The sequence below is a fragment of the Rhinoraja longicauda genome, chromosome 6 (genome assembly GCF_053455715.1).
Source record: "Rhinoraja longicauda isolate Sanriku21f chromosome 6, sRhiLon1.1, whole genome shotgun sequence".
Classification (NCBI taxonomy): Eukaryota; Metazoa; Chordata; class Chondrichthyes; order Rajiformes; family Arhynchobatidae; genus Rhinoraja; species Rhinoraja longicauda.
This window is the reverse complement of record NC_135958.1, coordinates 80681445-80705709: the sequence shown is the minus strand read 5'-3', so window position 1 is coordinate 80705709 and position 24265 is coordinate 80681445. Positions and strand designations below refer to the sequence as shown.

The following is a 24265-nucleotide window of genomic DNA, read 5'->3' as shown; positions in this document are numbered from 1 at the left end:
TGCCTAGAAATACTTGTTTACATCCTGCTGTTCGGGTTTTTACACTTCATTGTGACAAACGTCACCCTTGTTTGAGCTTGTTATCCATCTATCAATTTTCCTCTCCATGGCTATATTTAATATTTGGAGCGAGGACTAATAGGAAAGATGATCCTGAAAGTCAGAGTCATAGAGTGATACAGCGTGGAAACAGGTCCTTCCCGCGTTTGGCCCATATCCTTCCAAACCTGTCCTATCCATGTACCTGTCTAACTGTTTCTTAAACGTTGGGATAGTCCCTGCCTCAACTACCTCCTCTGGCAGCTCGTTCCATACACCCACCACCCACTGTGAAAGATTAACTGTTCTGTCTTTCCACAGATTCTGCTGTGAGTTGCCTAGTGTTTCCATCAATACCTGCTTCAGCATCGAAGGGGAGCAAGTAACTAACAGTTCGGGCATTGTTTGAGGTGAGAATGCACTGTTTTCCTCTCGTGCTAAGTTACTTAAAATGCTCCAGTCTTGGCTTCTGCGGCTGATCTTAAATTTTGCCCGTGAATTCTGAAGTTGAGGTTCAAATTCTTAATCTTGTACAGAGAAAAAAATGTTATGCTACATTGCAGCACTGCGTACAAGTGCAGCTTGGGTGTTCAAAGACGTGAAAGGTGTTACATGCATGGATGTATGCCTTAAAAGGGCAGTGAAAACTTGCGGAAATGCAAGGTACTGGAGATGCTGGAATCTTGAGCAAAACACACAGTTCTGGAGTAATTCAGCGTCTGTGGAGGGGTATGAACAGGCGGCGTTACGAGTTAGAGTCTGCAGTAAGGTCCAGACCCAAAACTTTGCCTATTCAATCCCTTGACCGATGCTATCAGACCTGCTGAGCTACTCCAGCATTTTTAATGTTTTGCTCAAGAGAAAACTTGCATTTATATCGCACCTTATCATATCCCAGATCTAAACCTGCTTCACAGCCAAAGTTCAAGACTTATCAGTGCAGTCATTGTTACGTGGGTCGGGCGGCACGGTAGCGCAGCGGTAGAGTTGCTGCTTTACAGCGAATGCAGTGCCGGAGACTCAGGTTCGATCCTGACTACGGGTGCTGCACTGTAAGGAGTTTGTACGTTCTCCCCGTGACCTGCGTGGGTTTTCTCCGAGATCTTCGGTTTCCTCCCACACTCCAAAGACGTACAGGTATGTAGGTTAATTGGCTGGGTAAATGTAAAAAAAAAAAATTGTCCCTAGTGGGTGTAGGATAGTGTTAATGTACGGGGATCGTTGGGCGGCACGGACTTGGTGGGCCGAAAAGGCCTGTTTCCGGCTGTATATATATGATATGATATGATATGATTTGTGACAATTAATAAATTTAAAGTTTTATAACATGCCAAAACTTGTGGGATAATCTTAGTCCATGTCACACTGACAACGCATCATCTCTCCTAATGAATAATGACTTTTGGTTTCCTTTCAGTCGATGAACTATGGATCTGCTCAGGCAAGAAATATCTGAACTGTGCCTTGCTCATCCCGAAGGTTTCCCACTGACCCAGCTCTCCAGTCTTTACCTGCAGAGGTACGAGCGACCATTGCAACTGTCGGATTATGGGCTGCAGTCTCTGTTAAGCATGCTGGGACACATGAAGGGCGTGATCAGCCAGCATATTGATGGTCAAAACTTAATCATTAAACCGGCAGCTAAAAAAGGATCAATAAAGTATGGTTGTCCACCAATCAGCATATCAGAAACTGTGTCCGTGGCAAACCAGCCTCGAATCCAAAAGCAGGCACCAGAACTCCAACCGGGTAAGAATCAATAATGTTTGTTTTGAAACAATTATCTCAGTACTCTGACATGTATTCTTAAACTTTGCCTTGTGATTGGTGAGGTATGGAGCGTTGAAGCTGTTTTTCCCGCAGAGAGAGGTTGGACCAGCAGGTTGAACGTGGCCAGATGTGATGTAGAATTCTTCTGAATGTTTCATCCTTTTTGGACCTCCTCGGGTATTATTATTGTTGGTGTGTGACCGGAATTGAAGGATTTAGAGCTTAAGACAGGCGCTACCAACCAAATAAAATTGTCCCCCTAGAATTTAGCAATGTTGTCGATAAATAAGGTAGACACAAAATCCTGGAGTAACACAGCGGGTCAAGCAGCATCTCTGGAGAACATGGATAGGTGACGTTTCACAGAGTGCTGGAGTAACTCAGCGGGTCAGGCAGCATCTGTGGAGAACGTGGATCGGTGACGTTTCACAGAGTGCTGGAGTAACTCAGCGGGTCAGGCAGCATCTCTGGAGAACATGGATAGGTGACGTTTCACAGAGTGCTGGAGTAACTCAGCCGGTCAGGCAGCATCTGTGGAGAACATGGATAGGTGACGTTTCACAGAGTGCTGGAGTAACTCAGCCGGTCAGGCAGCATCTGTGGAGAGAAGGAATGGGTGATGTTTCGGGTTGAGACCCTTCTTCTATTTGGATAAACTGGTGTTAATAATTGTGCCAAGTTAAATTACCAGTTTGTTGAAATTCAAGAACTTTAAAAAAAGAAAGAACAAATGACTTTATCCAAGAAAGATTTTAGGGGTTTTATTTTGGCTTTTATTGGTTAAAACAAAATAAAATCAAGCTCGAATGACTGATCCTTTCCTCCTTAGTTTAGTTTAGATATACAGTATGGAAACAGGCCCTCTGGCCCTCCGAGTCCGCAGTGACCAGCGATCCCCACACATTAACACTATCCTACACACACTAGGGACAATTTCACATTTATACCAAGCCAATTAACCTACAAATCTGCACGTCTTTGGAGTGTGGGAGGAAACTGAAGATCTCAGAGAAAACTCACACAGATCACAGGAAGAAGAAACAAACTCCGCACAGACAGCACCCGTAGTTGGTAGTGATGGATACAGTGTGTGGTGTGGTAGCAGGATTCACAGATATTTGTAGAATCTGATAGGGACCGCGACGAGATCGCTCTTGCTATGAAACCTACCAAGACTGACAACTTCTACCTACTCTCTGGCTTTGCACCTCCTGGAATCAGAAGAGCTATAGCCAGTTAAAAATAATGCCTCAGACAATCAGAGGATGAAAGACACCCCCTACCTTTGCTACCTCAGCGTTTGAAATCACGCAGAAGTTTCCCTTCATCTGTCCATCCCCTGGACTGCAGTGCATCATCCAGAAGGAACAAACTCTGGGAAGACTTGTCTGACGAATCTTATAGAATTTTTCGAGGATGTAACTAGTAGAGTGGATAAGGGAGAACCAGTCGATGTGTTATATCTGGACTTTCAGAAGGCCTTCGACAAGGTCCCACATAGGAGATTGGTGTACAAACTTAAAGCACATGGTATTGAGGGTTCAGTGTTGAGGTGGATAGAAAATTGGTTGGCGGACAGGAAGCAAAGAGTAGGAATAAACGGGTCCTTTTCGGAATGGCAGGCAGTGACTAGTGGGGTACCGCAAGGCTCAGTGCTGGGACCCCAGTTATTTACAGTGTATATTAATGATTTGGACGAGGGAATTGAATGCAACATCTCTAAATTTGCGGATGACACGAAGCTGGGTGGCAGTGTTAGCTGCGAGGAGGATGCTAGGAGGCTGCAGAGTGACTTGGATAGATTAGGCGAGTGGGCAAATGAATGGCAGATGCAATATAATGTGGATAAATGTGAGGTTATCCACTTTGGCGGCAAGAACAGGAAAGCAGAGTATTACCTGAACGGTGACCGATTGGGAGAAGGGGAGATGCAACGTGACCTGGGTGTCATGGTGCACCAGTCATTGAAAGCAAGCATGCAGGTGCAGCAGGCAGTGAAGAAAGCGAATGGTATGTTGGCATTCATAGCAAGAGGATTTGAGTTTAGGAGCAGGGAGGTTCTGCTGCAGTTGTACAGGGCCTTGGTGAGACCGCACCTGGAGTATTGTGTGCAGTTTTGGTCTCCTAACCTGAGGAAAGACGTTCTTGCCTTAGAGGGAGTACAGAGAAGGTTCACCAGATTGATCCCTGGGATGGCGGGACTTTCATATGAGGAAAGACTGGATAGACTGGGCTTGTACTCGCTGGAATTTAGAAGACTGAGGGGGGATCTTATAGAAACATATACAATTCTTAAGGGGTTGGAGAGGCTAGATGCGGGAAGATTGTTTCCGATGTTGGGGGAGTCCTGAACCAGGGGTCACAGCTTAAGGATAAGGGGGAAGTCTTTTAGGACCGAGATGAGAAAACATTTCTTCACACAGAGAGTGGTGAGTCTGTGGAATTCTCTGCCACAGAAGGTAGTTGAGGCCAGTTCATTGGCTATATTTAAGAGGGAGTTAGATGTGGCCCTTTTTGCTAAAGGGATCAGGGGGTATGGAGAGAAGGCAGGTACAGGTTACTGAGCTGGATGATCAGCCATGATCATATTGAATGGCGGTGCAGGCTCGAAGGGCCGAATGGCCTACTCCTGCACCTATTTTCTATGTTTCTATGTTTCTAAGAGAGACAAGAGAAATCTCCGGAAGACATTCACATGGCAATCGACCCCTCTGAGAAACTCCCACCAGGTTCCGATCAACCGTGGATAACCTGGCGCAGTCTCATCAGACTGTGGACAGGCGTGGGGAGGAGCTCAGTACATGCTGAAGTGGGGATGCACTGAAGATGCGGCAGACTGCGAGTGTGGACGGAGCCTCCAGACTATGGAACATCTCCTGAGCTGTGACATGCTGCACGACACATGCACTGTGAAGGATCTTGCAGAGGCCAACGACGTGGCACTAAAATTTGCTCGCTATTGGCAAACAGTTGTGTGATGACACGAATAAATAAATAAAGCACCCATAGTCATGATCGAACCCGGGTCTCTGGTGCTGTAAGCAGTAGCTCTCGCTATGCCACCGTGCCAACACTAAATCCCTCAAGCCTGGTCCACTATTGAGCATGATTATAGCTCCACACAGCTGCATGTTCTCCAGAGGAAACAATCAAAGTGTTTCTGACTTCCTTGTAGACAATACCTTCTAATCCAGCGTCATCCTGGTAAACATCTTATGCACCTTCCAGAGTCTCCACATCCTCCCTGTAATGGGGTCTTCTTCTTTCGTGTCTACTATGTTTCAAATGTTACATCGCTGTCATCGTCCGTCCTGAAAAGGGTGCAGGCTTCCGGCGGCAGTCAGCGGGAGCCATCACTTGTACAATAGATGATGGTGTGATCTGAGCTGAAGGAGAATTTTCTTGTATGTTTTTCCCTTGCGTAAAAGCCAGTGAATGAATTACTTTTTGTGATTTTAAAATCAGGTGCTCATTTAAAAATTTTTGATGAGAGATACTTATTTTTCACAGACGATCGGATGGAGCTTTTGAAGAACGAGTTAAAAAATCTTATCACGTTCCTCCCTCGAGGCATCAGTTTAAAGAGGTTAACCAAGAATTATAAAAAAACATATCAGAAGGAATTGAAGTCATCAGACTATGGGTTCCAGTCGCTAGAAGACATGCTGGAATGGATGCGCAGCGATCTGTATGGGACATGTGGGGCAAAGGACGTGCAGATTAAAGCTGGAAATAAAACATTGCCTGACATGGCAAAATCAAACTTGCAAAATCCAGTTCGTTCTTTTGAATTACCTGAAGCTCAGCCTTTAGATGGCTTCAGTTCAGAACTACCACCCTCTTTGCTGGAATCCCCAATTCCCAAATCGTTATCAGGTAATGCCATACGATTTGACATTTACTGACGTATGAAATATTTTGTGTGGTTGAGACTGAGACTTAAAGTTTATCACCTAACGACATTACAGGTGCTCCCCAGCTTCCCATGGGGTTCCGTTCCGAGAAACCCATCGGAAACCAAAAGTATTGTAAGTGGGAATGCATTGTAATACACGCGGTCACGTGGCCGGAAGCGAGCGGCGACTCGCCATGGGTCGCTGCCGTTTGCACCATCGCAAAGTCGAACTGTCGCAAGTTGAAGCGTCGTAAGCCAGGGAAGCACCTGTACTTAAGTGAATATCGAGCCCAGTTCTCGTGTCACAGTTTCCTACAAGAAGGTTCACATTTTATAATCAGGTGATGTGTTAAACCAGTGGTTCTTACTACGCTCCAGCTTGTGTGTAAAATGTCACCAGCAACTATTCGGAGAAACACGGGGAAAATCTTTCCCCTTCCTTGGTGCCACAGCAATTGTTTATTCCTCAACAAAACATTCCAATAACACAGATAAACTGGTGTTGACGCTCCAGGTTGTGTGCAAAATGTCACCAAATTTAAAACTATTTGGAGAAGTACAGGGAATATCTTTCACTCCCTTGATGTCATGGCCAATGTTTATTCCTTAACAAAGGTTCCAATAACACAGATGATCTGGTTGTTATTACTATTTTTGTAAACTAAATAACTTCTGCAGGTCCTGTATTACTATATTTAATATTCCACAATGGACACGTCAAGAGAGTTTAATTGTGATAAGTACCGGCAACAGAACAATGAAATTCTTACTTGCTGCAGCTTTACCAGCCCATTTATGCAATAACGCATTAATAAATGTACAATAATCAGAAATACAATAAATTAATAATCATAGAAACATAGAAAATAGGTGCAGAAGAAGGCCATTTGGCCCTTTGAGCCAGCACCGCCATTCAATATGATCATGGCTGATCATCCTAAATCAGTACCCTGTTCCTGCTTTTTCCTCATATCCCTTGATTCCATTAGTCATGAGGTAAATCTAACTCTCTCTTGAAAACATCCAGTGAATTGGCATCCATTGCCTTCTGTGGCAGAGAATTCCACAGATTCTGGGTGAAAAAAGCTTTTCCTCACCTCAGTCCTAAATGGCCTACCCCTTATTCTTAAACTGTGACCCCAGGCATCTGGCCTGTCCAATCCCTTAACAATTTTATATGTTTCTATAAGATCCCCTCTCATCCTTCTAAATTCCAGTGAATATAAGCCCAGTCGATCCATTCTTTCATCATATGTCAGTCCCGCCATCCCGGGAATTAACAGCGCTTCAAACGAAGGATGCAAAATTGGGAAAGAATAAAATTCAAACATCCTTCTTTGTCAGCCAATAAAAATGTATGCATTTATTTGGGATTAATGTAGCACTAGATGGCAGTACTTTGCATCAATCAATATCCCAGGAGGAAATCCATGCAGTCACAGAGAGAACATGCTAAGTCCATTCAGACAGCACCCAAGTCAGAATCGAACCCAAGGTCTTGGCGCTGTGAGGCAGTAGCTCTACCAGCTGCGCCACTAGGGGTGCCAACTTCCTCACTCCCAAATACGGGACAAGGCGACATCACCACCCCGCGCCCCACGTGACCTCACCCAGCCAGCGGCCACGTGCTCCCGCTCCACCAATGGCGGCCGGACGGTGACGCCACCCTTTGTCCCTTATTTGGGAGTGAGGATGTTGGCAACCCTACTAATAAGGGACAAGGGCGGTCCCGTACGGGACAAATCAATTTAGCCCAAAATATGGGATGTCCCAGCTAATACAATAAGAGACAATAATAGGCAAGAGGTGCAGGAGGAGGCCATTCGGCCCTTCGAGCCAGCACCGCCATTCAACGTGATCATGGCTGATCAGCCACAATCAGTACCCCGTTCCTGCCTTCTCCCCATACCCCCTGACTCCGCTATCCTTAAGAGCTCTATCTAGCTCTCTCTTGAATGCATTCAGAGAATTGGCCTCCACTGCCTTCTGAGGCAAAGAATTCCACAGATTTGCAACTCTCTGACTGAAAAAGTTTTTCCTCATCTCCGTTCTATTATTCTTAAACTGTGGCCCCTTGTTCTGGACTCCCCAACATTGGGAACATGTTTCCTGCCTCTAACGTGTCCAACCCCTTAATAATCTTATACGTTTCGATAAGATCCCCTCTCCTCCTTCTAAATTCCAGTGTATACAAGCCTAGTCGATCCAGTCTTTCAACATACGACAGTCCCGCCATTCCGGGAATTAACCTGGTAAACTTACGCTGCACGCCCTCAATAGCAAGAATATCCTTCCTCAAATTTAGAGACCAAAACTGCACACTGTACTCCAGGTGCGGTCTCACTAGGGCCCTGTACAACTGCACACAGAACACCATGTCTGTCTGTGCCAGACATCACGCCAAGATAAACTCATCTCCTCTGTCTGCACGCAATCCATAACCCTGGAGTTTGCACGTTGTCCCTGTGGCAGCGTGGGTTTCCTCCCACATCCCAGACAATAGACAATAGGTGCAGGAGGAGGCCATTCGGCCCTTCGAACCAGCACCGCCATTCAATGTGATCATGGCTGATCATCCACAATCAGTACCCCGTTCCTGCCTTCTCCCCATACCCCCTGACTCCGCTATCCTTAAGAGCTCTATCTAGCTCTCTCTTGAATGCATTCAGAGAATTGGCCTCCACTGCCTTCTGAGGCAGAGAATTCCACAGATTTACAACTCTCTGAGTGAAAAGGTTTTTCCTCATCTCCGTTCTAAATGGCCTACCCCTTATTCTTAAACTGTGGCCCCTGGTTCTGGACTCCCCCAACATTGCAAATACAGGACAGTTGGCAACCCTATGCGCCACAGTGCCGCCTAGGTATTATAGATGTAGGTTTTATAGGTTTCTTTGCGATCATTATTTTTCTGCATTGAATATAAGCCAAAGTGACCCAGATTCTCTCAGACCTCAGTCCTGTTATTCCAGGAGTCAGTCTGTCTCGTAAACTTTTGTTGCACTCCCTCCACGCAAGAACATCCATCTTCAGATAATGAAACCAAAATTGTGTACACACATCCCACGATGGGGGTCTCACCAAATTCATATTCTCTTTCAGTGACGGTACCAATGATTGCTGTAGTATTGTACAATTCATCTGATTTTGTTTTATTGTGGATTGTTTTTGGATATATAATTAATATACTTAGAAAGCCTTCATAATATAAGTTAGAACAGAGATAAATTTTACACAACCTGAGAGTCTGAATGTAGAAACAGGCCCTTCGGCCTAACTTGCCACTCTGACCAATGTGCCTAGGGTTGCCAACTGTCCCGTATTAGCTGGGACATCCCGTATTTTGGGCTAAATTGGTTTGTCCTGTATTAGGCCCGTGGACCGTTGTTGGCCCGCGGGCCGGGAGGAGGGTTGCTACGCAGCCTCTGTTAGGCGAACACACTCCGTTATCCTACACTGTCCCAGCCAACAGTGGCCTGCGGGCTGCAGTCGGCCGGGACAGTGTAGGCTAACGGATTGTGTGTTCACCTAACGGAGGTTGTGTAGCAACCCGCCTCCCGCCTGGGCGGCCGTCATTGGTGGAGCAGGAGCTCATGGCCGCTGGCTGGGTTGGGGCGCGGGGCGGTGACGTCACCTTGTCCTGTATTTGGGAGTGAGATAGTTGGCACCCCTAAATGTGCCCCATCTACACTGGTCCCATCTCCCTCTAAACCTATCCTACCCATGTAGCTGACCAAATGCTTTTTTTACATGTTGTGATAGTCTCTGCTGGGCTTGTGAATGTATAACCTTGTTACTCAGTTTATCAGCAACTTGCGTTTTAATATAATGCATCTTGTCTTAGGTAATAAGTTATCAGAGGTTCGCAAAGAAGTCTTGGACATGCTTAAAGTTCAGGTCCAAGGTATTCCGGCGCGGAGATTAGCTCTGGTGTACAAGCAATTTTATAAACGACCCATCCAACTGGACGTGTGTGGATTGATATCTGTTCACGATTTGCTTCACATCATGAGGGAAGAGGTGTACGTTCAGCCCACGGGGAATAAGTGCCGTGTTTTTAAGAATGAACGACTAGCAGGTAAGATTTTAATATTACAAAAGGATTGGTTGCTCTCTTTTTTTTTTCTTTAAAAAAAAAAAATCTGTTTATTAGTTTTTACAATTATTTCAACAATGAACAAACAATACGCGTAAAGATACACCCCACCCCCCGCCCCATCCCAGACGCAGAGATAAACAGTAAAACAAATACAAAGTTTAAAAAATATATAATAATAAAAAAAAATCAAAATTTTGATTACAGACAAGGGAGGAAGAGTGTAGGCAGACATATAAGCAGTCAACACTTTGGTTTATCTCCCATTCTCTAAAACAATCATTAAAGTTTTTGCATAATTTAGAAACGGTAACCATGTTTCTTTAAAGCTTTCCTGTGAACCTTTGAGAGAGAATCTAATCTTCTCTAGCTTTAAGTGATATAACACATCCTTGATCCATCTATTATGAGTGGGTGGCAATACAAGCTTCCAATTAAGAAGTATAAGACGTCTAGCCAAAAGAGAAGTAAAAGACATAATTACTTTTAGATATCGGGGGGGTATTAGTTCCGGAAGGGACACCAAAAAGAGCTGTAAGTGGATTAAGTAGAATATCTATACCGGATATATCCCTAAAGGATTTAAAAATCCCCGTCCAAAATTTAGACAGCCGGGGGCACGTCCAAAACATGTGAATCAAGTCGGCAGGTGTTTGTCGACAACGGTTACATGCGTCACTCGTGCCGGGAAATATTCTTGCTAGTCTAGCTTTAGTGTAATGCGTGCGATGCAAAATGTTACATTGTATAAGACTATGTCTAGCACAAATTGAGGAAGTGTGAACAAGTCCCAGTACAGTTTCCCATGTACCATCCGTCATGCCAAACCCCAAATCCTGTTCCCAAGCTACCTGCCGATTATGGAGAGATTCAGGCTTAATGGAGTCTATTTCAGCCTGAATCTCTCCATCATCTTCGTGAAAAATGTTCTTCCTCAGATCCCAACTAAACCTCATGCCCATTAGCTTGAACATATAGCCTGTGGTTTAAGATAATGCTGCTCTGGCCACGTTTAGTTCTACATTTTATTTGAAGGCAGCATAGTGGTGGCTGAGCGGTAGAGCTGCTGCCTCACAGCGCCAGAGACCCGGGTTCCATCCCGACTACGGGTGCTGTCTGTGCAGAGCTTGTACGTTCTCCCCGTGACCTGCGTGGGTTTTCTGCGAGATCTTCGGTTTCCTCCCACACTCCAAAGACGTGCAGGTTTGTAGGTAAATTGGCTTGGTATAATTGTATAAATGTAAAAATTGTCCCTAGTGTGTGTAGGGTAGTGTTACTGTGCGGGGATCGCTGGTCGGTGCAGTTTCGATGGGCCGTAGGGCCTGTCTCTAAACTAAAAAACTAAGTACCCTGTCTGAAAGGGAACGTCGATGCCATGTGTGGCCAGCCTGTTGTATTGCAATTGTAATCCCTAGTTCCAGACATCAGAGCCAGGAAAAACATCTACCCTGATTGAGGCCTTGAATTTTTAAAAATGTTTTGTTGAGGTCACTTCTCATTCTTCTAAATCTTGAGTACAGGCCAAGTCTGCTTAATTTCTCCTTTTTGGACAAACCCGCCATAATTTGGTGAAAATTGGCACCGCTACCTCGAAAATAACAATATCTTTTCAGAGAGACATTGCAAAAGTCTCACTAGGGTTCTGTATAATGGGAGCAATATGTCTCTGCTCTTGCACTCAAATATGTTTGCAATGAAGGCCAAGATACAGTTTGCCTTCCTAAATTGCCTGCTGAAACTGCACAATGCCTTTCAGTAATTAATGGGGCCAGAACTGGAGTAACAAACAGATTTCGGGCACAGTTTCCAGAGTGATATGAATGCAGATTTGAGCTACTGCAGGTTTTAGAGGGAGGGGGGGGGGGGGGAGAGGGGAGAGGGGAGGGGGGGGGGGTGGTTTGTGAAGGTAATGATTGTGTTTCTGGCCTTTTTGTTAGCTTATGTCCATTTATAGGACTAAGCAATTTAATGATCTAATACTTGCGCGGTAGCATTGTTTCCAGTAGTGGGAGAGTCTCAGACCAGACTCAGCCTCAGAATAAAAGGGCGTACTTTAAGAATACAAATATCCAATGTCCCCACAGCCATCTGTGGCAATTAATTGCACAGATTCACCACCCTCTGGCTAAAGAAATTCCTCTTCATCAGGAAGGGGAATTTCTTTGGATACTTTTAAAATGGAGATTGTTAGGTTCTTGATTAGTAAGGGTGTCAAAGGTTGCAGGAAGACAGGAGAATGGGGTGGCGAGGGAAACCTGGATCAGCCATGATCGAAATGGTGGAGCAGACTCGATGGGCCGAACGGCCTAATTCTGCTCCTTTGTCTTGTAATCTTATGATCTGTATCGGGGGGGGGGGGGGAGGGGGGGTCTATGAAATCAATGAGAGCTGGAATATTTCTGTTTAGATTCTAAGAGATTGTGTTGTGCAACATGGTTATCTTGTTATTTTTTAGATCATTGTAAATGAGAACGCGGCTTCACTCAATTGTCTTAGTAACTGAATGTGATTGCCAGTCCCTCTCTGATAAAAGTTGCAGATTTGTTACTATCCAGCATTTAAGGTTAGGAATAATGTCAAGTGATAACCTCACATCCGTCACCTCATAGAACTGCTTACTTAAACTGCAGCAATAACAACGGACTCGTCAAACTATGATTGTAATGTCCTAATTTTGTAAAAGGACAATCTAAAAATATTTAATTTCAGAAGATACATTGGAGTGAATTAAAAGGTACACAGGAATGGAATCTGATCCGAAACATTACCTATCCATGTTCACCTGAGATGCTGCCTGACCCGCTAAGTTACTCCAGCACTCTGTGAAACGTCACCTATCCATGTTCACCTGAGATGGTGCCTGACCCGCTGAGTTACTCCAGTACTCTGTGAAACGTCACCTATCCATGTTCTCCACAGATGCTGCCTGACCCGCTGAGTTACTTCAGCAGTTTGCATCCTTTTTTTGAAAAAACAGCATCTGTAGATCCTTGTTTCCAAGTTGTATTTACATTCCACTTTTAAATTGTTCCAAGGCACTACACAGGCTTATTAGACAAATAATTATTTGGCATCAATAGACAATAGACAATAGGTGCAGGAGTGGGCCATTCGGCCCTTCGAGCCAGCACCGCCATTCAATGTGATCATGGCTGATCATTCTCAATCAGTACCCCGTTCCTGCCTTCTCCCCATACCCCCTGACTCCGCTATCCTTAAGAGCTTTATCCAGCTCTCTCTTGAATGCATTCAGAGACTTGGCCTCCACTGCCTTCTGAGGCAGAGAATTCCACAGATTCACAACTCTCTGACTGAAAAAGTTTTTCCTCATCTCCGTTCTAAATGGCCTACCCCTTATTCTTAAACTGTGGCCCCTGGTTCTGGACTCCCCCAACATTGGGAACATGTTTCCTGCCTCTAACGTGTCCAACCCCTTAATAATCTTATACGTTTCGATAAGATCCCTTTTCACCTGCCTGTGTTTGGCCCATACTCCTCGAAATAGACCCCTTTCCTTTCGTTGACCGGTACAAATGTATTTTAAATGTTATGGTACCTGCCTCAACTACCTCCTCTGGCAGCTCATTGGCCATTGTAGGGTTGCCAACTGTTCTGTATTAGCCGGGACATCCCGTATTTTGGGCTAAATAGTTTTGTCCCGTATTAGGCCCCGACTGTAGGCCCCAACACTGTAGGCCCCGACACTATAGCCCAGGGGCCGCTGCAATCCCTGATGGTGTAGGCCCGGGTGCCAACTAATGGAGGTTGCGTAGCAACCCGCCTCCCGGCCCGGGCGGCCGCCATTGTTGGAGCAGGAGCACGTGGCCGCTGGCTGGGTGAGGTCACGTGGGGTGCGGGGCGGTGACGTCACCTTGTCCCGTATTTAGGAGTGAGGAAGTTGGCAACCCTCGGCCATTGTCCAGGGGGTTTGCTGAGTTACTCCAGTAATTTGTGACTATCTTTGATATAAACCAGCATCTGCAGTTCTTTCCTATTACATTATACCAGCAGTCAGTTTAACAGAGGGAGGGGATAGACAATAGACAATAGGTGCAGGAGTAGGCCATTCAGCCCTTCGAGCCAGCACCGCCATTCAATGCGATCATGGCTGATCACTATCAATCAGTACCCCGTTCCTGCCTTCTCCCCATACCCCCTCACTCCGCTATCCTTAAGAGCTCTATCCAGCTCTCTCTTGAAAGCATCCAACGAACTGGCCTCCACTGCCTTCTGAGGCAGAGAATTCCACACCTTCACCACCCTCTGACTGAAAAAGTTCTTCCTCATCTCCGTTCTAAATGGCCTACCCCTTATTCTCAAACTGTGGCCCCTTGTTCTGGACTCCCCCAACATTGGGAACATGTTATCTGCCTCTAATGTGTCCAATCCCCTAATTATCTTATATGTTTCAATAAGATCCCCCCTCATCCTTCTAAATTCCAGTGTATACAAGCCCAATCGCTCCAGCCTTTCAACATACGACAGTCCCGCCATTCCGGGAATTAATCTAGTGAACCTACGCTGCACGCCCTCCATAGCAAGAATATCCTTCCTCAAATTTGGAGACCAAAACTGCACACAGTACTCCAGGTGCGGTCTCACCAGGGCCCGGTACAACTGTAGAAGGACCTCTTTGCTCCTATACTCAACTCCTCTTGTTACGAAGGCCAACATTCCATTGGCTTTCTTCACTGCCTGCTGAACCTGCATGCTTCCTTTCATTGACTGATGCACTAGGACACCCAGATCTCGTTGAACTCCCCCTCCTCCTAACTTGACACCATTCAGATAATAATCTGCCTTTCTATTCTTACTTCCAAAGTGAATAACCTCACACTTATCTACATTAAACTGCATCTGCCATGTATCCGCCCACTCACACAACCTGTCCAGGTCACCCTGCAGCCTTATTGCATCTTCCTCACAATTCACACTACCCCCCAACTTAGTATCATCTGCAAATTTGCTGTTGTAAAAATAATGCAGTACAACTTGTTTTAAATGATATTGTGAAAGAGCAGCATGTAATTGCACTATGATATATCTATGAGAATTGCTGGATTGAAGAGAGGAATTGAAACTGAAAGTATGTTAGAAATTCCTCTCCTTGTTCAAGCACCGGAAACAGATCCTTAGTCTTTGTTCAAAGACGATTCTGTGTTTCAGTGTTGGAAAGATTTTACTTCTGTAAGATAATATTAACAGTAAATTCATGGTCGAGGTAATATATTTCGATCCAGCTAGTTGTAAGACTTTCCCATATGTCTGGAGAACATTTGCTTTGAGATGGATGTGTGGGAGAGATGAGCCGGTGAACATTCCTAACCTCACTGCTTGAGTGTGGCAGAGTGATTGATGCACGTTTACTTAAAGTGACATTGAATAAAATTGAACCACGAAACAGATGAAGATGGTAAAAATTGCTCTGGATATATAAACAGGCTGAAGGAAGCTCAGGCAATGTGGGACCTCTATAGGGTTGCCAATTATCTCACTCCCAAATAAGGGACAAAGGTTGACGTCACCGACCCGCGCCCCACGTGACCTCACCCAGCCAGCGGTCATGTGCTCCCTTCCACCATTGGCGAGCGCCCGGGCTGGGTGGCCGCCATTGGTGGAGTGGGAGCACATGGCCACTGGCTGGGCGAGGTCACGTGGGGCGGGGGGCGGTAACGTCACCTTGTCCCATATTTGGGAGTCAGGAAGTTGGCACCCCTAGGTTTTACCCAATCAATATATCGTGTGGCAGAATCACATAATCCCTACCCCTCCATTCCCTGTATTTCCATGTGCCTATCCAAAAGTTCCTTAAATGGCACTATCGTATTTGCCTCACCAACCACCCCATGCAGTAAGTTCTAGGCACCCTCCACCCTCTGTGTAAAAAAAAATTGCTCCGCTCATCTCCTTTAAACTTAGCCCCTTTCACCATAGATTGATAAATATTTGATAGATTGAAGTATTGGGGGTTAAAAAAAAGCAAACCGCTGGAAAAACACAAAGGGGGTAACAGTGGAAAGGGAATAGGTGATGTTTCGCGTTGAGACTTCTCCAGTCTCCAGTCAACCTTAAATGTCACCTATTCCTTCTCTCCAGAGATGCTGCCTGACCCGTTGAGTTATTCCAGCATTTGTGTCTATCAGAAATACTAGGGGACCAAGGACCTAGTGGGAATGGAAAACTAACTGAAGGAAATCCACATTGGTCAGGAAATGGTGTTAGGAAACTGTTGGGACTGAAGGCAGATAGGTGGGGTGGGGTGCCGCAAGGCTCAGTGCTGAGACTCCAGCTATTTACAATATATATAAACGATTTAGACAAGGGAATTAAATATGACATCTCCACGTTTGTAGATGACACAGCTGGGTGGCAGTGTGAGCTGCGAGGAGGATGCTATGAGGCTACAGGGTGACTTGGATAGGTTGGGTGAGTGGGCGGATGCGTGGCAGATGCAGTATAATGTGAATAAATGTGAGGGTATCCACTTTGATGGCAAGAACAGGAAGGCAGATTATTATCTGAATGGTGTCAGATTAGGAAAAGGGGAGATGCAATGAGACCTGGCTGTGCTTGTACATCAGTTCTCTGAAAGTAAGCATGCAGGTACAGCTGGCAGTGAAGAAAGCTAATGGCATGGTGACCTTCATTGCGAGAGGATTTGAGTTTAAGAGCAAGGGGATCCTACTACAATTGTACAGGGCCCTGGTGAGACCGTATCTGAAGTATTGTGTGCAATTGAGTCCAGAACCAGGGGTCCACGCAGTTTAAGAATAAGGGGTAGGCCATTTAGGACTGAGATGAGGTCAAACATCTTCATCCAGAGAGTTGTGAATCTGTGGAATTCTCTGCCACAGAAGGCAGTGGAGGCCAATTCACTTGATGTTTTCAAGAGTTAGATTTAGCTCTTAGGACTAAAGGAAACAAGGGCTATGGGGAGAAAGCAGGAACGGGTACTGATTTTAGATGATCAGCCATGATCATATTGAATGGCGCTGCTGGCTCGAAGGGCCGAATGGCCTCCTCCTGCACCTGTTTTTCTCTATTTCTATGAAGGGTAGGGGCGAAACCTCTGCTCCTATTTTCTTGTGTTTTTGCATTAAATTGTATATTTTTATTTTTATTAGCTTTATTTGCTTTCCTGCCAAAATCCCCTTATTTTATCATTTGAACAAGTTTAATACTTTCACAGTAAGAATGATGTCGGGGACAAAATAGTTTCAGTATTGTTTTCATCTTCAAGTCTTACAAGCATTTCCTGCTCTTTGCTCTGCTGCCTGATCAGTTTCAGTTTTGTTTCATCACTACACTCTGGGGCTGCCCATTGGCCCGGGCTTCAGCTGGTGAAAAACAGACAGTGTTATTAAGAGGAGCATTTTGAGGAGAGCGGTGATCTCTTCCAGTTTTGCCCATGAGCTGAGCTGAAGAGTATACTTATTCTCTCTTGAGTGTGTACGTCATTTGTATGGTAAGTCAGAACCAGATGCTGCACAAAAACATGTAGCTCGTTGACTTCAGTAAACGTTAATCTTAAAGGCTAGCTGTGGCTGCAGTTTCACTGACAAATTTGTGTTTTCTGTGGCATACAAATAAACAAATCGTAGCATTTTTCTAGGTATTTTTAGGCTGTATAGTAATTTAAATATTTTTAAATAACGTGTATCTATCTGGAAAATCAAAATGGTTTATATTCTCCCCTGGTGTTGATGACATACTTATCTAATGCAGGGAAGAGTGTTAATGTGAAACTCAGGAATGGTTTTGTTCATGTATGGTTTAATCATTGGGAATGACTGGCCTGTTAGTGTGGCTTGATTACAATAATACCATTGAAGCCAGATAGTTCTCATGTGTGTAGCTTTTGTTTTTAAAACGATTCTGTGTGCTCGCTTTCCAGCGTGGTTGGTCAGATATTGTCTTTACTGTAACTGAGGCGAATAGCATAAATGATACGGCAACTTCAAACAAGGGACAGATACATGGCCAAATGTGTTTCTCCAATGATTGTAACGAGAAATTCAAAAGCATTGTTTAATGCAATGCATTTCTGTATAAACAATCTACAAACAAATATTTCCTGGCCGAAGTTCCAGTCTTGGTTCTCAATGTCGTAATTGCAGATTATAAATATCTGGATTAAATTGGTCAACTTTGGTTTGAGCTTTCGTAATAGTTCATCAAATAATGCATATTGAGTCGGTTGTGATTTCTGTAACTCTTTAATGATTGCTCAATGGCTTCATGCTGAAAAACATGTTTAAATGGCCTCAAAACCCACGTGTAATGTTGTCAAGAACACCAGCTTTCTTCTCTTTTGGCCTTGCTCGAATGATTCAGCTAGTTTCATAGACCTGGATGTGGAGAGGATGCTTCCACTAATGGGAGAGTCAGAATAAAAGGGCGTTCCTTTGGGAAGAAGGTGAGGAGGAACTTCTTTAGTCAGTGGGTGGGGAATCTGTGGAATTCATTGCCATAGAAGGATGTGGAGCCGGTCAACTGATATTTTTAAGGCAGAGATAGATAGATTCTTAATTAGACAATAGACAATAGGTGCAGGAGTGGGCCTGGGTTAGAGCTGCCAACATGTCTGCCGCTCGGACTGGAAGCGTCTTCTGCCCCGACAGCTCCCAATAGGGTGTACTTGTTTCCTGTAGTCCACGTTCGCTCCCCCCTGAAACAGTCTCCCACCTTCGCTCGACCTGGACCCTTGGCGTGACAGCTTCACAGTAGATCCTATCCAGGAAACTCTCACATTCCCGGATGGCCCTGAGGTCATCCAGCTGCTTTTCCAACTCCGCCACACGTCCATTCAGGAGCCGCACCTGGACACAGTTCTTGCAGGTGTAGCTTCCAAAAGCTCCAGCGGTGTCCCTACCTTCCCACATCCCGCAGGAAACACACTGCACCAACTTGTCCGCCATTACTTTAGTGTCAAAAAACAAATCAGGTTCCAAAACAAGCGTAACCTCCTCACCTCAGCCTCCTCGCCGAAGACTCGCAGTCAAAGACTCGCACTTTTCTCACAGGGCACTTCCCTCGACAGGGCTGCACCCGGACAGGTGGGTGCAGCCCTGTACAGGTTAGTACAGGTGTCATCATGATTTACCATACAGATTGCCGACCCACCTGATTATTATATACTTCTACATATTAAATAAAACTCCTTAATATATAATTGAGCATACTATTTTTCTCTGCAGTTAAACTGATGGAGCAACTGAGAAGTCAGCTATTGGAACTCTTTGTGACGGAGCCTGGTGGCATTCCCGAAGCCGCCTTATCTCAATGCTACTGCAAGAAATATAAGCGGAAATTAAAAGCCGGCACTTACGGATTTACTAACATAAAGGAGCTGCTGAAGTCCATGGATGATGTGCTAGATTTCGTTAATGTGCCAGGATTAGGCAGAGTGGCCAAACTAAAGTCCACACAAGCCAGTGGGGTGTCAAAAGATACAGAGGACAAAATTAAAGTAGGGTTGGCAGCAACTACACCGGCTGCAGGTGTGACAAGCATGGAGACTGCATTCAAAAACTTCTCTGGTCCTCAGACGTTTCCCACAGCATCACAGCTGCAAGGTACTTCCATTTTTAAATTGTTAATATTAATTAAAAATTATCCTGTGTGAAATAGTATTTGCATGCAGTCAGTGGATATAAAGCAATTTAACGTGGGCAGCTTACAACCCAGCGGTATGAATATTGATATGTAGAGAAAGAAAACTAGATGCTGGTTTAAATCGAAGGAAGACACAAAATGCTGGAGTAACTCAGCGGGTCAGGCGGCATCTCTGGAGAGAAGGAATGGGTGAGAAGGATGGGAAACCCATTCCTTCTCTCCAGAGATGCTGCCTGATCCGCTGAGTTACACCAGCATTTTGCGTCTACCTTCGGTATGAATATTGATTTCTCTGACTTCAAGTAACCCTTGCTTTTTCCCCTCCCTCTCCATCCCTCCTCGTTCTGGATCTGATATACTACAATGCTGAGAACTATATTCTACACTATATCTTTCCCCTTTGCTCTGTCGTTGACTTGATTGCACTTATATATAATATCTGATTGGATAGCATGCAACACAAAGCTTTCATGGTACACATATTATTGTACTCATTACACAGTACATTAGTAAACCTAAACAACCATCTTCCTTGGTGCAAAGTATGACTCCAGCCATTGCTCTGTGCAACTTTAGTGTTATTTTAGTTTTTAGAAATACAGCACGGAAACAGGCCCTTCGGCCCACTGAGTTTGCACCGACCACCGATCCCTGCACACTAACACTGCCCTACACACATCAGGGACAATTTTTTTCATTGTACATTTATACCAAGCCAATTAACCTACAAACCTGCACGTCTTCGGAGTGTGCGAGAAAACCGAAGATCTCGGAGAAAACCCACGCAGGTCACAGGGAGAACGTACAAACTCCGTACAGACAGCACTCGTAGTCAGGGTCGTACCCGAGTCTCTGGCGCTGTAAGGCAGCTGCTCTACCCGCCACGACACCCTGCTGCCCACTTTATTGAATGCCTTCTGAGTATTCGCAAACTCCATCAAACCACAGCTTGTGCATATTTTGCAGAGAATTGTTGGCTAACTGCAGTGCTCGCTCGTATCAGCTCGCTCCTTCCTGTTCAGTGTGTGTGCGCCAAGCCCTCGGGGAAACACAGATTTCTTTAGCTGGGGGCTGATTGCAATTTGCATTTGATGGACACTAAATGCTAACTCAGCGGGACAGGCATCCTCTCTGGACAGATGGAATGGGTGACGTTTCAGGTGGAGACCCTTCTTCAGTCCCATTCCTTCTGTCCAGACATGAGCCACTTCAGCGCTTTGTGTCTCATCTTCGGTTTAAAGCAGCATCTGCAGTTCCTGCCTGTACATTTTGTATGCAATTTGCATTTGCTCCTTGGGCATCTTCACCAAATCCTTGTGTTGGAATTTGCAGAACCCTAATCTCCCATATCACTGACCGTACTGCCTCATTAACTATTAAATACTTTGCAACATCCTGAGATGGATGTAAAAGGAAGTGTTAGGTAGACACAAAATGCTGGAGTAACACAGCAGGTCAGGCCGCATCTCGGGAGAGAAGGAATGGGTGACGTTTCTGGTCGAGACCCTTCTTCAGTCTGAAAGGAATTGTTACCAGTGTCATTTGGTTAAAGTTGAATATTATTGCCATTGAATTGAGGTAAATCAAACCCAAGCTGATTTTATTTTCTCTCTGTGTATTTCAGCTCGCGCTGCAGTGCCTGGATTGCAGACTGTTCGAACGAGTAACCTGAACTCTGGACGACCCTTGATGTTTTTGCCATCAGTTTGTACACCTAATAAACAACTAATATTTGTTTCCTCAAACTACCCGGCAGGATTGCCATCTCAGTCAGCAACACCTTTGCAGAGCTGCTCTGATCTAGGTGCAAGACCAAAAAATGGTAAGGAGGAGGGGACGGCAATGGGAAGCCCTTTGTCCACATCCAATTCCGTCCACACGGCCCCAAGTGGTAACGCAAATCCTGAAGGGCAGCCCATTGCATCATTCACAGTCGCTCAAAATGGCCATGGTTCAGTATGGGCAAGGCAGCGCTCAGCCTCCCCGGCACAGTCGTCCGTGTCCTCGGATGACTTTCCCGCGCTGAGCACAAAAGTGTCAAAAGAGAAACTGAGACAGCTAAAGGGGGAGCAGATGAAGAGCAAAAGGTCGGTACATCGATATCCCCAAAGTTACTTAATGCAAGTGAGGGAGGAGCATAAATCTGTCATGCAGGAGCAAGAAACATTGGCCTCCGATAACTTTGTAGAACGTGGAAGCAGGCAAGTCAACTTGGAAGATGTGAACGATCGGGCTGAAGAGTTTATTCGTGCTTTGGCTGCCGAGAGGGAGTACGTAACTGAAGAGAAGGTAAGAGACTCTGGACACCAGCATCTTTACTGGCTTGTGGTAAAAATGAAAAGAATCATTTTATATAAACAGAGATACTCTTGCCTACATGCGTTCATATACACAAAGACATAGAGTGACACAGTGTGGAAACAGGCCCTTCACCCCAACTCGCCCACACCGGCCAACATGTCCCAGCTACACTAGTCCCACTTGCCTGCGCTTGGTCCATATCCCTCCAAACCTGTCCTATCCATGTACCTGTCTAACTGTTTCTTAAATGATGGGATAGTCCCAACCTCCTCTGGCAGCTTGTTCCAAACATTATTTGGGAACATTTCATGTTGAAAACATTATTTCTTTTTCCACAAATGATTAGTACGGGTGTCAGGGGTTATGGGGAGAAGGCAGGAGAATGGGGTTAGGAAGGAGAGATAGATCAGCCATGATTGAATGGCGGAATAGACTTGATGGGCCGAGCGTCCTGATTCTACTTTTCGCTTATGACCTTAAATGCTGCCTGACCTGCCAAATATGCCCTTCATTTGTTTTAATCTCAGACTTCCAGCACTTGCATGTTTTTAATTGTCTGTTTTATTTTAATACAGGTTATGAATAGAGTTTGCAAACACTTCAGGGTATTGAACTTGAAAAGCCTTGGCATCTGGCATCCTATTAAACTGCCTGCCATTCGAGAGCTTCGACAAACACAGCGTGAAATCATCACTTTCATTGAGGTACAATGGTATTTGCAGTACAATACAATGGTACTTTATTTGTCATATGTACTAAGGTACAATCACATTCATTTTTGTACAAAATTCAGTACAAGTACAGTATGTACCAGTACGTACAGAATAGTGAAAGGCTTGGATAGAGTGGATGTGGAGAGAGTGGGAGAGTCTAGGACCAGAGGGCACAGCCTCAGAATTAAAGGACGTTCTTTTAGGAAGTAGATGAGGAGGAATTTCTTTAGTCTGAGGGTGGTGAATCTTTGGAATCCATTGCCACAGACGGCTGTGGAGGCCAAGTCAATGGATATTTTTACAGCAGAGATAGATAGATATTGATTAGTACAGATGTCAGGGGTTATGGGGATAAGGCAGGAGAATTGGGTTAGGAGGGAGAGATAGATCATCCATGATTGAATGGCGGAGTAGACTTGATGAGCCAAATGGTCTAATTCTACTCCTCTCACATGATCTTATGAAGTATCACTATACATAAACACTTAGATACTTCTTAGGTACGCATCTCTGATACAATACAAGTGTATAGCAGTAGTACACTGAGTCAGTACACAGAGTCGCCAGATTTGGCGACATTTTACAGTCTCAGTTGTAACTGCAGGGTTCTTCACCTGACCATGAAGGCCCTTTGGCGTTGCAGGGTCGGCCTGGCCAGGTGTCCTCCGCCACTCCTCTGCTGCTTCAGGGTGCTTGCTTCCAGTCCACGCGCACGGCCTCAGCTGCTACTCTTTAGTTTAGTTTAGAGATACAGCGTGCATAAAAAGCCCTTCGGCCCACCGAGTCTGCACGGCCAGCGATCCCTGCACACTAACACTATCCTACACACACTTGGGATAATTTACATGTATACCAAGCCAATTAACCTACAAACCTGTACGTTTTTGGGGTGTGGGAGGAAACCGAAGGTTCTTGAGAAAACCCACGGCGTCACAGTACGGACAAACAAACCGTGGTCAGGATGGAACCCGGGTTTCCGGCGCTGTGAGGCAGCAACGCTACCGCTGCATCACCGTGCCGCCCTGATGTTTATTTTAAAAGATGGAACTTAATGTTTCTCACCTCTAGGCCTTTGAGAGCATCAGATGTGTCTGCACTCTCTATGAGCTGAGCCAGTGCCTGGCAGCGCTGAAGAACAAGCAACACTTCGAGGAGCTGAACCTTGGGCCTTTGTGCAAGCTGCCTCATGTGCACAGGATTTTCAAAGTGCCTTCGTCGCTGAAGGATGAAGATATATTTGAAATTGAGACTGTGGATATTTTACAGGTACAAAACATGGCATCTTTACTCTGTAAGATTCATCTGCAATGTGGAGTGAAATCCTGCTTATGAATAAGCCAGGTTCATGCATTTAGAATTGAGTAATACACCTTTTGTGCATCAATGTAATGTTTGTTTTATATAATTATCTGTCTGTCTATTAAAATTTTTTTTGTGTGTGTGTATATATATGCACATATATGTGTGTATCTACATTTACACACGTATACACACACACACATCTCTTAAAAATGAATATATGTGTGCGTGTGTATATACATATGTGTATAAATTGAGGAAGGCTGTCAAAAGTATAGAATGGAATTATTGATCAACTACAGAAATGGGCAGAGAAATGGCAGGTGGGGTTTAATCTGAGCAAGTGTGAGGTGTTGCACTTTGGGAGTTCGAATGTAAGGGGAAAATATACAATTAATGGCAACTCTTAAAAGCATTGACATATAGAGGGATCTTGGGGTCCAAGTCTATAACTCCCTGAAAATAACAATAGTAGCTGGTGGTGAGGAAAGCACATGGAATGCTTGCCTTCACTGGTTGCAAGAGTCAGGGTGTCATGAC

General features: G+C 44.9%; 1 protein-coding gene across 1 annotated transcript in view; it reads left to right on the top strand.

The window, feature by feature from the left end:
- LOC144594664 (uncharacterized) overlaps positions 1–24265 on the top strand; it is a 104623-nt gene that overhangs the window by 7318 nt on the left and 73040 nt on the right. The window contains 8 exon segments of the mRNA XM_078401485.1: positions 361–449; positions 1457–1788; positions 5320–5685; positions 9546–9779; positions 18995–19372; positions 21037–21701; positions 22289–22417; positions 23495–23692. Of these exon segments, the coding sequence (XP_078257611.1) occupies positions 1467–1788; positions 5320–5685; positions 9546–9779; positions 18995–19372; positions 21037–21701; positions 22289–22417; positions 23495–23692 (2292 nt within the window). The 5' untranslated portion in view covers positions 361–449; positions 1457–1466.